This window comes from Juglans microcarpa x Juglans regia, chromosome 2D (assembly GCF_004785595.1).
Source record: "Juglans microcarpa x Juglans regia isolate MS1-56 chromosome 2D, Jm3101_v1.0, whole genome shotgun sequence".
Taxonomy (NCBI): Eukaryota; Viridiplantae; Streptophyta; class Magnoliopsida; order Fagales; family Juglandaceae; genus Juglans; species Juglans microcarpa x Juglans regia.
The window spans coordinates 15,767,745-15,780,922 of NC_054596.1; the positions used below are offsets into that span (position 1 = coordinate 15,767,745).

Below are 13,178 nucleotides of genomic sequence, written 5' to 3' on the forward strand. Positions count from 1 at the left end.
GAGAGGAAAAGAAAGGCAATCATGTATTAGATAAGATATGTACAGAAGCATCTGCAACATCCCATACATGTTATGCATGCATGAGAAAGACAACGGATGGGAGATAAAAGGCATCCGCCGAACACATGAAAAGAAGCAAGCATCCGCAGCAACCTTTACCTTCCACACGATAGGGTATACGATCTATGTACACTCTAGTTATATTTACATACTTATTACCTAAAAAATAAAAAAGGAAAAAGGAAAAAAAGAAAGAAGAAAAAAGAATAAAAAATGAAGAAGTTATATTTACGTACTTAACTTAAATCCATAGGTTAGAATTAGGGGTAATATTATTAACAGAGCAGCTTAGCCTCCTCATATGATGGCGCCGTGTACATTTCTCAAGTGGTCATAGCAGTCCTCACCGGTTCCAAAGACCTCCAAACATACCCAGCATATGTGCCTCCCACACCTACACAAAACGTGATTGCATCCTTCAAATTTCTCGATTGTATAGCCACACACAGGGCAGCTCTTCACATCTTCTTTGCCCCTGCACCACTCCTTGAGGGATGAATCCGGATCTTCCTTGAACTCCCGATACCTCTCGCACGACAGGTACGGATGATACTCCAGGCAGCAACTAGTACAAGTCTCAGTATAACATGCCCCACAGAAAAATGGCTCACCGGCAGTCCCAGGATCTGCCACTCGAAAAACTGAAGGACAGTCAGGAGACGGGCAAAATCTGTAAGTGCCCCCACTCAATGCAACAAAGGCCCCAACAGATGCCCTGAAGAGATCCTCCAACTTCTCACTAGACAAGAGAGACCTCATATCCGTAACCAAAATCGGAGCCCTGCAGCCCTCACGGGCACACCATATTGGGAAACTATCCTGGTTCTTACTTGCAGACTCACACTGCTCCACAAGACACAAATGACAGAACAAATGCCCACAGCCCTCAAGCCGGTAACCATCCTCAACCTCACACAGGCAAATGGGGCAAGCAGTTTCATTGTCAAACCTTTCAGCCAAATCATATCTCATCTGTGCAATCTCATAAATAATCTCTTCTACTTTTTGCTTCAACTCTTTGCTACCATGAACAGATATGACATGTCGACGAGTATTGAGAGTAAATGCAGCCCCAGGTACCATCCCTTTGAGCCCATGGAGGTCTGGCCCAAACTTTTGCACTACCTCCTTCATAAGGTTGGGAGGCAGATCACGACCACGGAGATGGATCTCAAGTTGCTTGCTTTCATGAAGGGCCAAAAGGGATTCAACCAATTTCTTCTGTGCCAACGCAACCTTGTCTGGGGAACCGAACACCCGTACCTTAAGGCTATGCCTGTCGAGAAGAATGAAGGTTCCTGTCTCTTGTTGCACCGACTTCTTAAGATTGATGCCATCTCTGGAAAATAGATGCTGTATAACGGTTGGGGTGAGGCTGGCATCATCTATAGTCTTCCCCCTCATAAGCTCTTCCACAGGTCTTCTAAGTTCTGCCACAACTTTTGTAGCATTAGCAGATATCTTCACTCGATAGGAACCACTGGCAGTCTTGTCTAGAGTGCACTCTGCACCTGCAAAAAATACAACTCAACTGTTAGCCCAGTAATTGCAGAACAAGATCATACTGACTCTATATGACTATGCAGCTAACTCTAACAAGAATACATATCAGCCAAAAAAGTATCTTATAGAACATAACAATTTAACTCCTAAATCACAAGATAATTCAACTATTAAATCGCAAAACTATTTTCACGAGGCTCAATCTACACTGACAAACTTTTGAAAATATTTGAAACCACGGAAAGTTTTCTTTTTTCTTTTCATAACTAGAAGGATAGAAATGATTCTATCAGGTGCAGCTTGCTGTGTACATAAATGACTTCGCCATCTCAATAATAACAAGAAGAAGTAGCTGGTAAATAAATCACAACAGCTGTTCAGAGGAAAAAACACTTGAAAGAATAAGATGGAATCAAGACTAGAATGAGAAAGAAGCACAAAAAAAAAAAATAGATAATCCCAAGACTTGCAACGAACCAAAAACTGGAAAACTAAGCAAGAAAAAGCAACAGATAAAGGTGGGATATGAGAAGGTAAATGCACCCAAAAATACCCGTTAAATGCCTGAAGCTTGCAAGTAAAGATTCCAGTTGCTTATTGATCACAGAATAGACAGGCGCAGGGCATGACAAGGAGCTATGAAATGACTGCTGGCACTTTATCTTCTGCCATGAAAGACAACCAGGCAATACTTTCCCTTGCAGTTGCTCCAAAGCTTTTGCCGCCTCAAGATGCAATCTTCCATCAAAAGTGATAAAAGCTTTGATGAAAGCATCCTTTGGTTCAGGTGGGACGACCTGGACTTGGCAACAATTAGAGTGAGGGTTCCTCTTAAGCATAAATGGAGAGATTTCTTTTAGAAGTGCCTCCTCACATGCACTGCTTGGTGGATTTTCTATAGCATCTCCTCTCACCTGGAAAAAATTAAGGATTCTCCTATTTGTAGCAGACCTCAATATTTCAAGAATTTCAGCATCTGAAAGCTCTGTATCAATTCCATTTATCACAACACTATCCATAGACTTGTTGCTACGTTGACAACGAACACGCTTTCCTCCTATCAGCAGGTTATAGAAATCATTAACCATGAACTGAACATCATGCACCTCGCCTTTTACAATTGCAAACCCCTTACTGGGCCTACGTGGCCAATAAACTTTAGCTTTAACAGCAGGAAATGAAAACATTTTATGATCCCCTCCCAATGATGTCTGTGAAGGAACTACCCTTACCAAAGAGCCATTGACTTCAACTCCATTTAGTTCAGCAGCCTTTGTAGCAGCACCAGGAGTAAGAAATGTTACCCTGCCCCACTTCTCTTTGTCACAACTATCCAGTCCAATGCCTGTGAACTTGTGGATAGCACAGATACTACTAGAGGCAAACTTCTCAAGAAACATTATAAGCTCCTTATCATCAATTGCATCTATATTTGAATGATACACATCAACAGTCAAACATCTCTTTTCAAGCTCCAAATGCTTGATCTCTGCACCAGCTCCAAACAGTGCGATAGGAGGCAAGACACCAGGTCCATGGTATAAGCATTTCTCCATGCATTCACTAAGCATCAACTTCCGTTCATACTCCAATGCGCCATTGACAAAACTAAAAGCCTTTTCCATACCTTCTGAAGTGGCAAATACCCGAAGCTCATTCAGGTCAATATTGACTTCAATGCCAATACGATCATCCATGCATTCGGTTCGTATACACAATTCAAGACGATGCAGATTACTGTTGGACTTCCCACAAAATCTTTTCAGGAGAGTAGTACCAAATCCGGTCAACACCCTCACCTGCAACCTCCGGCTTTCCATCATAGACACGTCAAACAGAGGGGGAGGGTAGAGAGTAGACAAAGACTCAATGTCAACAGCAGTTACACAAACTAGATATTCATTAGAAATTGATAAGATTTCCCCGAAAACTACCCAACTAGGCTTCTGACTGAATATTAGTAAAGAACTTGAAGGATGCAGATGGACATGATGTCCAGTAAGTGCGACTTCATAACCAAGTTGATCATACCCGGAGTACATGGCTACATTTTCTTGAAGGGAAGAGAGTATCACCTTTTTCATATTTTTATCATGCTCAGTCGACCTATGAGGATCCCACATCCAGTAACTGGGAGTAATAACATGAAGCTCACGTTGAAGACAAGATTCTATTTCCTTGATTGTATCTTGACATCTACGCATGGATTTGGCATTGATGCTGTTTTCCCAACACCACTTGTTTTTCCTATCTTGAGGCACAACCTCCCATTCTTTGTAAACAGATAGAAGAGTAAAGAGGTCACCATTGTGATGACAAAATTGCACCTTAAGGCAATCAGATTTGAGTTTATCTTCATCATTACCAATTCTACAAAATATGCTACTGGCATTTGCCATTACAGCAGCAAGAACAACTCCCTCCCGACACAAACGATGATCAATGCAGCCCAGGATCAGCTTACCAAGCCGAGGCTCAACACCCAATTTAACCAAAGACCTACCATTGTTGGTTAATTGCAGAGCACCATTACTCCGTGTAATAGCTCCTAACTGAAAAAGATTTCTGATGGCTAACTCAATAGCTTTAGCACTTGGAGCATCAACAAAGTCAAAGTCCTGTACATTCTGGACACCTAAAGCAAGGATCCTAAGAACTGCAACTCCAAGGTGAACTCTTCGAATCTCAGGTTCCTGGTGAAGAGGCATAGATTCATAATCAGAAGCTGAGTAGAGTCTATAACACCTTCCAGGCTCAGTTCTCCCAGCACGCCCAGCTCGTTGATTAGCAGAACTCTGGCTGATCCTGCAAACCTTCAGGACATTCATGCCACTGCCAGGTTCAAATTTACTGTCTTTAACCATGCCAGAATCAATTATGTATTTGACCCCAGGAATTGTCAGCGCTGTCTCTGCAACATTTGTAGCAAATATGACTTTTCTTTTTCCAGGGAGGTCTTCGAAAACACGAAATTGTTCTTCAGAAGAAAGTTTCCCATGTAAAGCTAATGCAACTGCAGAGGGAGCATTGAACTTTCCACAAGCCCATTCTACTTCCATCTGAGAAGTTAGAAATGCAAGAATTGTTCCATCTTTCTCGTTTATGTGAACTTCAGTTGCCATCCTCACAACCTCAGACACATATGAAGCAACAAAACCAGAAACATATATTCCTTCCGTCGCACAAGGGACATATCTAATATCAACTGGAAAGTTTCTTCCCACCACATGAAAAATTCCACACTTGAAAAAGTACTCTGAGAGCTGGTTTGCATCTGCAGTAGCAGACATTATAATAAGCCGTATATCAATTCTTCGACACAATAAACTCTTGATCAATGCCAGGAGGAGATCGGTATTCAAGCTCCTCTCATGAGCCTCATCAACTATGATACATGATATCCCAGATAAATTATTATCATTCATGTAATGCTGCAGTAAGCAGTGGTCCGTCATATATACTACGTCGGAATCAAATGTCCGAATGAATGAAGATGTTGGATAGAAAATGATTGATTTGTTTTGATAACACCCAATACTTTCTTCCCTGACCCTATCTGCCAATGAGACGGCAGCAATCTTGCGAGGCTGAGTACATATAATGGATTTATCACCAGCAACTCCTGAGTCTGCAAGAAATTGAACTAATTGTGTACTCTTCCCAGAGCCAGTCTCTCCAATCAATACCATTATCTGTGCAAATGGTGGTCAGAAGAAAGGCCAAAACCAGATATCAATAGCAAATCGATTCAGTTATCTAGTGACAGTCACTTAAGTAAAAACAAAAGGTTATCTAGTGACAGTTAAGAAATCAGGAATCCACATTTCCAACTAGAAAAAACTTAATCGTAATCAGCACGCCATAAATATTAAATGATTCTGAATAAAGAAGCAACCATCCAAATGATTCAGCCTTCAAATGCATGCTTCATCATCCATTTTTAATGACAGTGAAATACCTGAAAATATAGGACAACTGCAATAGTGCATGAATTTTTATTTTTCAAAAAAGGTCCCGTTTTACAACCGTTCTAGTTACCACTTTCTCTCCATGTTATGCACATAGTGTTCACCTTATTCAAGGAATTATCACCAACAATGCATCCACAATTCTTGAACACCTCTCAAAGTTTCCCTCATATCTACTATTTCCCGTTGAATGGTGAAAAATACTTCTTCCCATTATATGGTGAGAAATATGTCTGACAAGAGAATAACATTCAAATATCGGTATGAAGTAGAAGGGAATTTCACAGAAGCACACATCAAAGTCCCTGACTCCTCTCAAGGTTGCCTTGACTGCCTTAAAGTAATATATAACTATTTACTAGTTTGTTATTCGTTATGTCCACAAAGTGGGTTATCACCAGTCCATACTGTGAGGCAGGAAGACACTTTAGGGGTAATTTAATTCTCCCATCATCACTCTTCCATGCGCCCAGTACACAATACATTATCATCTAATTATCTTTCTCACAACATCCCACAAAGATCCATTCTGTAATATATCAACCTCTACTACTATTCCCCACCAATATTCCTCGACACTCGTAAAAAAGTATGAACTTGATCAACTCCTTCCCTAGCAGTAAGTCTAACTAACGAAGAAGATTACCTCCAGATATGTTAATGCCAAAATACAACAAATATTCTTAGAACTTTAAGAATGACCTCAAATTTCCATGAACTGACAATCATAAGAGAAACAAAAAAACCTGTTGGACATGAATTTGCTGAAGAATCTCCTTCCTGTAAGCATAAATCGGCAACCCATCCTCAAGCCGCCGACACTCCCGTGATATCAAGCTGTAAACCTGATTCCAATCGATAACCTCACTGAACATAAACAGTTCCACGCCCTCTTCGCTAATCTCCTCCTGTGCATTCCTCTTTCCTTCCAAATGAGACAGTATACAGTACATTGCAGACTCGAACTCCCTCAACCGCCTCCCAATCAACTCCCTCTCGGCAACTAGCCCCTCCTGCTTATTACAGAGGTGGTCCCGCCTCAAGAATGGTTTCGGTCTACGCAGCATAGCCGTGACTTTTTTTATCTCGTCCGACGTGTGCTGGAGCTTCTGACGCCATTTCTTCACTTCTTCCCCGTCCATAAGACAGCGCACGCGGTCCGTGAATAGGGTTTGAAGCCGGTCCCGAAGCTCAGCGCTATCAGACGGGACCGAGACGTTACTTACAACCCTCGGCTCGAAACCGTGGGCGCCGTCGAAGCGCGAGACCCAGAGATTGACCAGCGCTTCTAGAACATCGGTCCATTGAGAGAAATACAAGGATCCTGCGACGGAACCGGATTGAAAGACTTTGGAATTATCCGGCGAAGGCTTGCATTGTGCGATCACGGACTCGATATTCGGGTTTTGAGGACTTCTCCGGTTGGAGCGTAGCTGGAGGAAGAAGTTGGGGCGGCATGGAGGTGCGGTTCGCTCCGGAGGACGGTCAAGACGTCTGTTAGCGGGGAAATTGGGGAGCCGGTGCGGGTACGGGGGCCGCGCGGGCCGGGAATTGCGCGGCGAGTGAGAAGCATGTGTGGCGTGAGGCGGCGGGGTTCGCCGGAAGGTGGAATCGGGAGGGTAAGTTTTCTTCATGGCAGAGAGAGAGAGAGGGGGGGACCCTAGAAAGTAGTGGAGTGAGAGTGAAAGAGACGGTCAGAGAGAAGTTGGAAGGTGACAAACGTGAAACCGAAGGGTTGGTTTGCGCATCGACATATTGCCAGTGAAGAAAGTTTGTGGGCAGTGGAACAGAAGACTTCCTTTTTCTTTTTTTTTTTTTTTTTTTTTTTTTTTTTTTTTTTTTTTTTTTTTTGAGCAGTAGACTTCCTTTTTCACTTTAAAAAGAAGTTACACGGTCACGTCCTTGTGTCGATAAATAAATTTCAAAAAATAACTTTAAATTTTTATAAATTTATTTTTATGTAATTATTTTCTTACTAATATATTTCTCTTTTTTTTTTTCTTTTTTTTTTTTTTTTTTTTTTTTTTTACATTTTTTGTTTCCATTCCCTTTTGTACGGTATGTCTACGAACCATTGTTCAAATGTTTTTCCTTCATTTGTTTTAATTATTATCGAATAATTAGTAGATAAATATAAATAATTTTCAAAATTTTAATTTCACATCCTAATTTGATAAAAACAAAAATAAGGATCAAATGGATAATGATGCATGATACGATTTACTTGATATATCGACAATTAGTTGTTGGATTGAATACTGATACTTTTATCTTCTCACAAAATATCATTTTTTATTAAATTTATTTATATTACTATTAATTTTAATGGTATGACATAGTGTTAGATAATAATACAAGTCAGACAAACTTATTTTTCGTATTTATCTTATGAAAACTTTGTGAGACATAATTTCCAAGTTTCGTATTTTAAAAATAGGAAAATTTTATACACTACACTATCATCGTACTTTCATCTCATTATATAAGATGTGGTAAATTTATCGTCATTAAATGATCTTTTATTGATGTGATAAATATACTACATCTTATATAATATGATAAAAATGAGATAAAAGTGTAGTATATAGTATTATTCTCGAAAGCATTCACTTATTATAAATGAACTTATTTTATATATCAATTAAAAACACAATCTCGAGAATATTATGGATATCGTTACTCGTTTAAGTGGAGATTTAAAGGTATAAAATAAAATCATGCCTCAAAATCACACGAGTATTTAATATGAACCCTTCAATTCATCTATGGATAGATTTGTTATTTTAGCCTGTGATTTGGAGTTTTAAGAGATGAGATGTGAAGAATAATCGTTTAGATGAAAATATCCTCTCATTGGTTATGTATAATTCTAGATATGGATAATTACTTAGAACGGTTCTACTTGCAAGCTAGTGTGGTTAACACACTCTCGATACCGTTAACATGACAATATTTGATTTGTACGATATCCACACTAACTTATAAATAAAAAATTTTTAATTACTTTGTAATCAAATAAAGTTTTATATTTATCTCAAAACAAAAAAATAAAAAAATAAAGTTTATATAAATACTAATAAAGTTCTATATTTATCTCAAAACAAAAGAAAAAGGCAAGAAAAAGCATTTCATTTGGTTCCCAATTCATATATGAAAAACGTTTTTACGCCATAAATTCTATCCTTCAATCAAACATAATATTAGTACATGTAATAAAAGAAAAGGCGCACCTTGAAAAAACTTAACCACTAAGCTGTTGCCTGTATTGGTCCATTGGCGGCCCCACGCCACATAAGCTTTACGTTGGCATCTAAAGAAGGTGTAGTCCATCAAAGTTCGTCGTTTTACGAAAAGAAAAAAGAATACTAATGATCATAACTTTTTCTTTTTCTTTTATAAGAAAATGATTTTTTTTTTTTTTTTGGAGCTGATATGTAAAGCAAATTTAATAGAATGATTATATAATATAACTTAATTTAAAAGCTAAATTTTAAATTTTAAATTGTATAAATCAAATCTTCTTATTTAAGTAATATAAATTATATGTTCTACACACTGACTTGATAATATAATAACTCTAAAATCATTAAAAATTTTGTATTATAATATATATTTTTTATTTGATTAAATATTGGGCGCATAGAAAATATCTGCATTATTAATTTTTTTTAAATGGATCTAGTATCTAAAATTATCAACTTCCAAAATTTTGAATTTTATACATGGAGAGAGCATACATATCGGATACTCTTGCCATTCAATGTCTATGATTCGAATTTTATGAGCGAGAAAATACACTTTCCATTATCCAAGAAAGACTGAAAGAGAAACAACCATCTGATGGCATACCTAAAAATAATATTTTTTTTTTAGAAAATAAAAAATAATAACAAGCACTTTGATTGAGAAATAATATTGGAAACTATTTGGATCCAAAGTTGCAACTCATTAAATAGAACCGAATTCTCTACCACCTGAATATTTGGAAGATAAGTACCCACTTAATATGAGGCTACTAGACTGGACCTGCTTATATCTCAGTTACACCACTGATAATCTCTTAATACTTGAAATTTGAATAAGAAATTATATTTGCAGTTCCAAGGTGAGCAAATCTCGCGCATTTCTTTTGAAAAAAAGGTGTAAATCTAAAACCCATGTGAAAAAAAATCATTTTTTAATGATAGACCCACTTATTTTTAAAGGAAATGCGCGGAACTTATACACCCTAAGACTATATCTAGCATTACTCAATTTGAATTGCCATTTTCTCCTGTAATGCCTTTTACTAGACCACTATTTTCCGAACCATAGATATGCCCCGTTTTCTTATGCTTAGTCTCCAAATCTCTCTTGTTCTCCGTTGTTAATGGTGTCAACAATGGGACCCTGCCTGCAATTGTCAAACCGTAACCCTTAAGACCAACATACTTTGCAGGATTGTTCGTCATTAGCCTCATTGTCCTGACACCTACATCTTGAAGTATCTGCAATAAACCGGAATTGATTAAAGATGCATCGGTGCTGTGTAAAAAAAGAGGAAGAGAGAGGAAGGCCAGGAGGGAGGGAACATAAAGGAAGTCTAACCATCAACATCAGCATAAATTATATAACTCACGAACAACCTAAATTACCTTATTGAGGGAGATCATTGTTTACATAGTTAGAAAAAGAAAAATCAGATTGATAATAAAAACATTGTTGGGTCCAGACATTCAAATAAAAGGAGGAATAAAAGAGACACCACTATCCTACGTGTGTAAATCCTTATCAGACTTAACTGCGTGGAAATCCTAATTATAGAGAAAGTGAACTCTGACGTTAAATAATCCAAAGACACAAGACATGCGTACACGTAGATATAAATTAGGTCTTTTAATCTTTTTGTTAAAATATGATCTCTTCCAATATTTTCATATCCCAATATCAAGAGACTAATATAATAATGAGATGGTGGAAATTCTTCAACAAAGTAAGCAACAGAATGGCCACAATTCTCCACTAATTGGGTGCTGAATAGATCCATTCAGATAGGCAAGAAAATGGGCACTGAGGTCATGGATGGATGAGATCTAATAAATTGTTAAGAAGACAATACCTGTGCACCAATGCCATATTCCCGAGAATCAACAGGCAAACCCAGCTCCTCATTTGCCTCGACTGTGTCATGTGCATCATCCGGAAGGTTGTAAGCACGAAGCTTGTGGCCCAGACCAATTCCTCTACCTTCATGTCCACGGAGATAGACTAATACACCCCTACCTGCTTCCTCAATTTGCTTCATTGCAAGTGCCAACTGGTTTCCACAGTCACATCTGGCTGATCCAAATATGTCGCCAGTGAGACACTCAGAATGTACCCTCACAAGAATATCTTGTCCATCCCCAATCTCGCCCTGTTCATATCAGCACCTAGTTATAAATTACTCCTAGGATTGAATGAAGGTCAAAGAAAGAATTTTGTCCTTTCATTTGTAAGCGAACATTCAATTTTCCATTACTTGTGAACTGGTGATTTTCTTCCATGTGATGGGAGAAAAGATAATAGTAAATTATTCAAAACAAGGAAGAAAAAGAATAAGAATTATAGCAGATATTTTGCCCAGACAGAGTAGAACTTGAGCACAAATTAAGAAAGGACATAGGCTAAGTAGAGTATATAAGTTGATGGCAAAATAATGGCCAACCCATGCATCTAGCCAGAGCAGAAACATATTTGATCCTCGTTTCTGTACAGAAGACAGATTTCTGCTACTGAAACCAAACAAGAAACGAAGTATTGATGGAAAGCTTAAACAAACAGACATGAGAAATGTGAAACAAGCACAAACCCATAAACAAACAGACATGAGAAGGCTTTGTAAAACCCGTAAATAGAAGCACAAACCTTTTTAAACCTCGTCACACCAAACCAAATAACCTTTTTAGCTCCAATCTTACTTCCCTAAGTCACAAAATGCCACTTTCAGTCTTTTGTGAAACAAGCAGTTCATAATCTGTGGCTGTGGTGGCTCTGCAATGTTTACACCTAATCCAGACATGTGATAGAGGGGCGTACACTGTTACATAGGCTACGTCCAACTAAACCGCTTGAGGTGGCCCAACCAAGCAAAATATGTGACAAAGAGGCACTAATGCTATGCAATACAAGATGTATTAAAAGAACACCTATGAGATGCAAAACTTGAAACAGAATACAAACTACAATAGTCAATGAAAATAAGGATAGAAAGCACAATCGTTTCAGAAAGTTAACCACAAGAGTGTGCATTGGGATGGTAGGATATACAGCAAAAATTTATGCATAACTCAAAACACAGTTGTAACTGCAGGAATATCCTTCAATTGACAATTATCATAATACGTTAGTTGAAGCTTGTGTTGCATAATTTAGGAAAGGTAGTTTTAGCACTTATGTATTCTGATTCTTACAATCTGCTTACTTTAACCATGGCAATATGCTCGATGCCATCCAGCAATGACCTATAGCAGTAGGCTTGGAATGGCCCCCACATTGTGGGTATTGGCGCAGCAGCAGACCGCTCCACCAACTTATTTCTTTTCCTCCTGTATCTGCCAATTGTAAATAATAGCTTTTATGAGGAAAGGATCATTTGGTATCTACAATTGGTACTCCTTTTGGAAAACATGCACATTCACTGGATACCTTATTAAATCAGCAGTGGAAATAATTTTCAAGTTCTCTGTCTCTGCAAACTGGCGAAGCTTAGGTAATCTAGCCATGGAGCCATCATCATCCACAATCTCGCATAAAATGGCAACAGGTTCTAACCCAGCCAAAACAGCAAGATCAACAGAAGCTTCTGTGTGCCCGGCTCTTTTCAAGACCCCTCCCTCCCTGTACTTGAGGGGGAAAATATGGCCTGGGCGGTTGAAATCTTCAGGTTTTGAATGTCTTGATGCAAGAGCCAATACCGTGGCTGCCCTATCACGAGCTGAAACACCAGTTGTTGTACCACGTTTTGCATCCTACGAAATCCAATCTATTGAAGTCAGATTTCAAAATAAACATTATGAACAGGAAACAAGCAATTTAAAGACATATATAGTAGGTGATATTACTTTAATAACATTGAGAAACTTACACATTAAAACCAACAATTACTTGAATTAAATAAACTACTATATCACTGCCATCAACATCCATTGTAGATTAGGATCAGCAAAACCAGCCCGTTTTGGTACGTCAGCCTCCCTTAAACCAAATAGCCGTTCAAACTATTGGTTTAATAATCCCATCTAGACATTGTTCTCATTCTTCCATTTTCCTTATAGAAACGCTACAAGAAATTCAATGGACACCATAAAGTTAAGCTTTAAGGAAGTATGCATCCACCTGCACATAATCAACACTGACCAGAAGGTTCAGGAACAAGATCTGGTCACCTTTATTGTGGCCACTTAAGTGTTCATCAAAATTAATAACATGCCCACATGTTCTAATTGGTAGGGTTGGAAAGGTCACCTTACTTAAATTATGCACCAATATTAAGATAAATAAAAAGATGAAGAGGCTCACATGCTAAAACTATATATTGACAAAAGAAAAGAAATAGGAGAATGTTGTTGTCTCCCCAAAACCATTGCCTTCTGAAAAAATCTACACCATCTTAAGCAATGTGGAAAG

The 13,178-nt window shown here is 38.3% G+C and overlaps 3 protein-coding genes across 3 annotated transcripts in view; 1 reads left to right on the forward strand and 2 right to left on the reverse strand.

The window, feature by feature from the left end:
* LOC121250072 (ATP-dependent RNA helicase DEAH11, chloroplastic-like) lies at positions 1-7,342 on the reverse strand. The gene is made up of 4 exons (XM_041148994.1): positions 6,278-7,342; positions 2,117-5,255; positions 297-1,571; positions 1-212 (listed from the first exon to the last, which is right to left on the reverse strand). Exons 1-3 carry the CDS (start codon positions 7,163-7,165, stop codon positions 358-360), a joined length of 5,241 nt encoding a protein of 1,746 aa, XP_041004928.1. The 5' UTR covers positions 7,166-7,342; the 3' UTR covers positions 1-212; positions 297-357.
* The window catches only part of LOC121250076, an 18,722-nt gene continuing 12,717 nt past the window's right edge, over positions 7,174-13,178 (forward strand). The window contains exon 1 of the mRNA XM_041149000.1: positions 7,174-7,184. The gene's annotated coding sequence lies outside the window, so the exon portion shown is untranslated. The remainder of the gene's footprint in view (positions 7,185-13,178) is intronic.
* Positions 9,684-13,178, reverse strand: part of LOC121250074 (bifunctional riboflavin biosynthesis protein RIBA 1, chloroplastic-like) — a 4,612-nt gene continuing 1,117 nt past the window's right edge. The window contains exons 4-7 of the mRNA XM_041148997.1: positions 12,198-12,520; positions 11,974-12,103; positions 10,630-10,926; positions 9,684-10,018 (exon numbers count right to left, since the gene is read on the reverse strand). Of these exons, the coding sequence (XP_041004931.1) occupies positions 9,782-10,018; positions 10,630-10,926; positions 11,974-12,103; positions 12,198-12,520 (987 nt within the window). The 3' untranslated portion in view covers positions 9,684-9,781. The remainder of the gene's footprint in view (positions 10,019-10,629; positions 10,927-11,973; positions 12,104-12,197; positions 12,521-13,178) is intronic.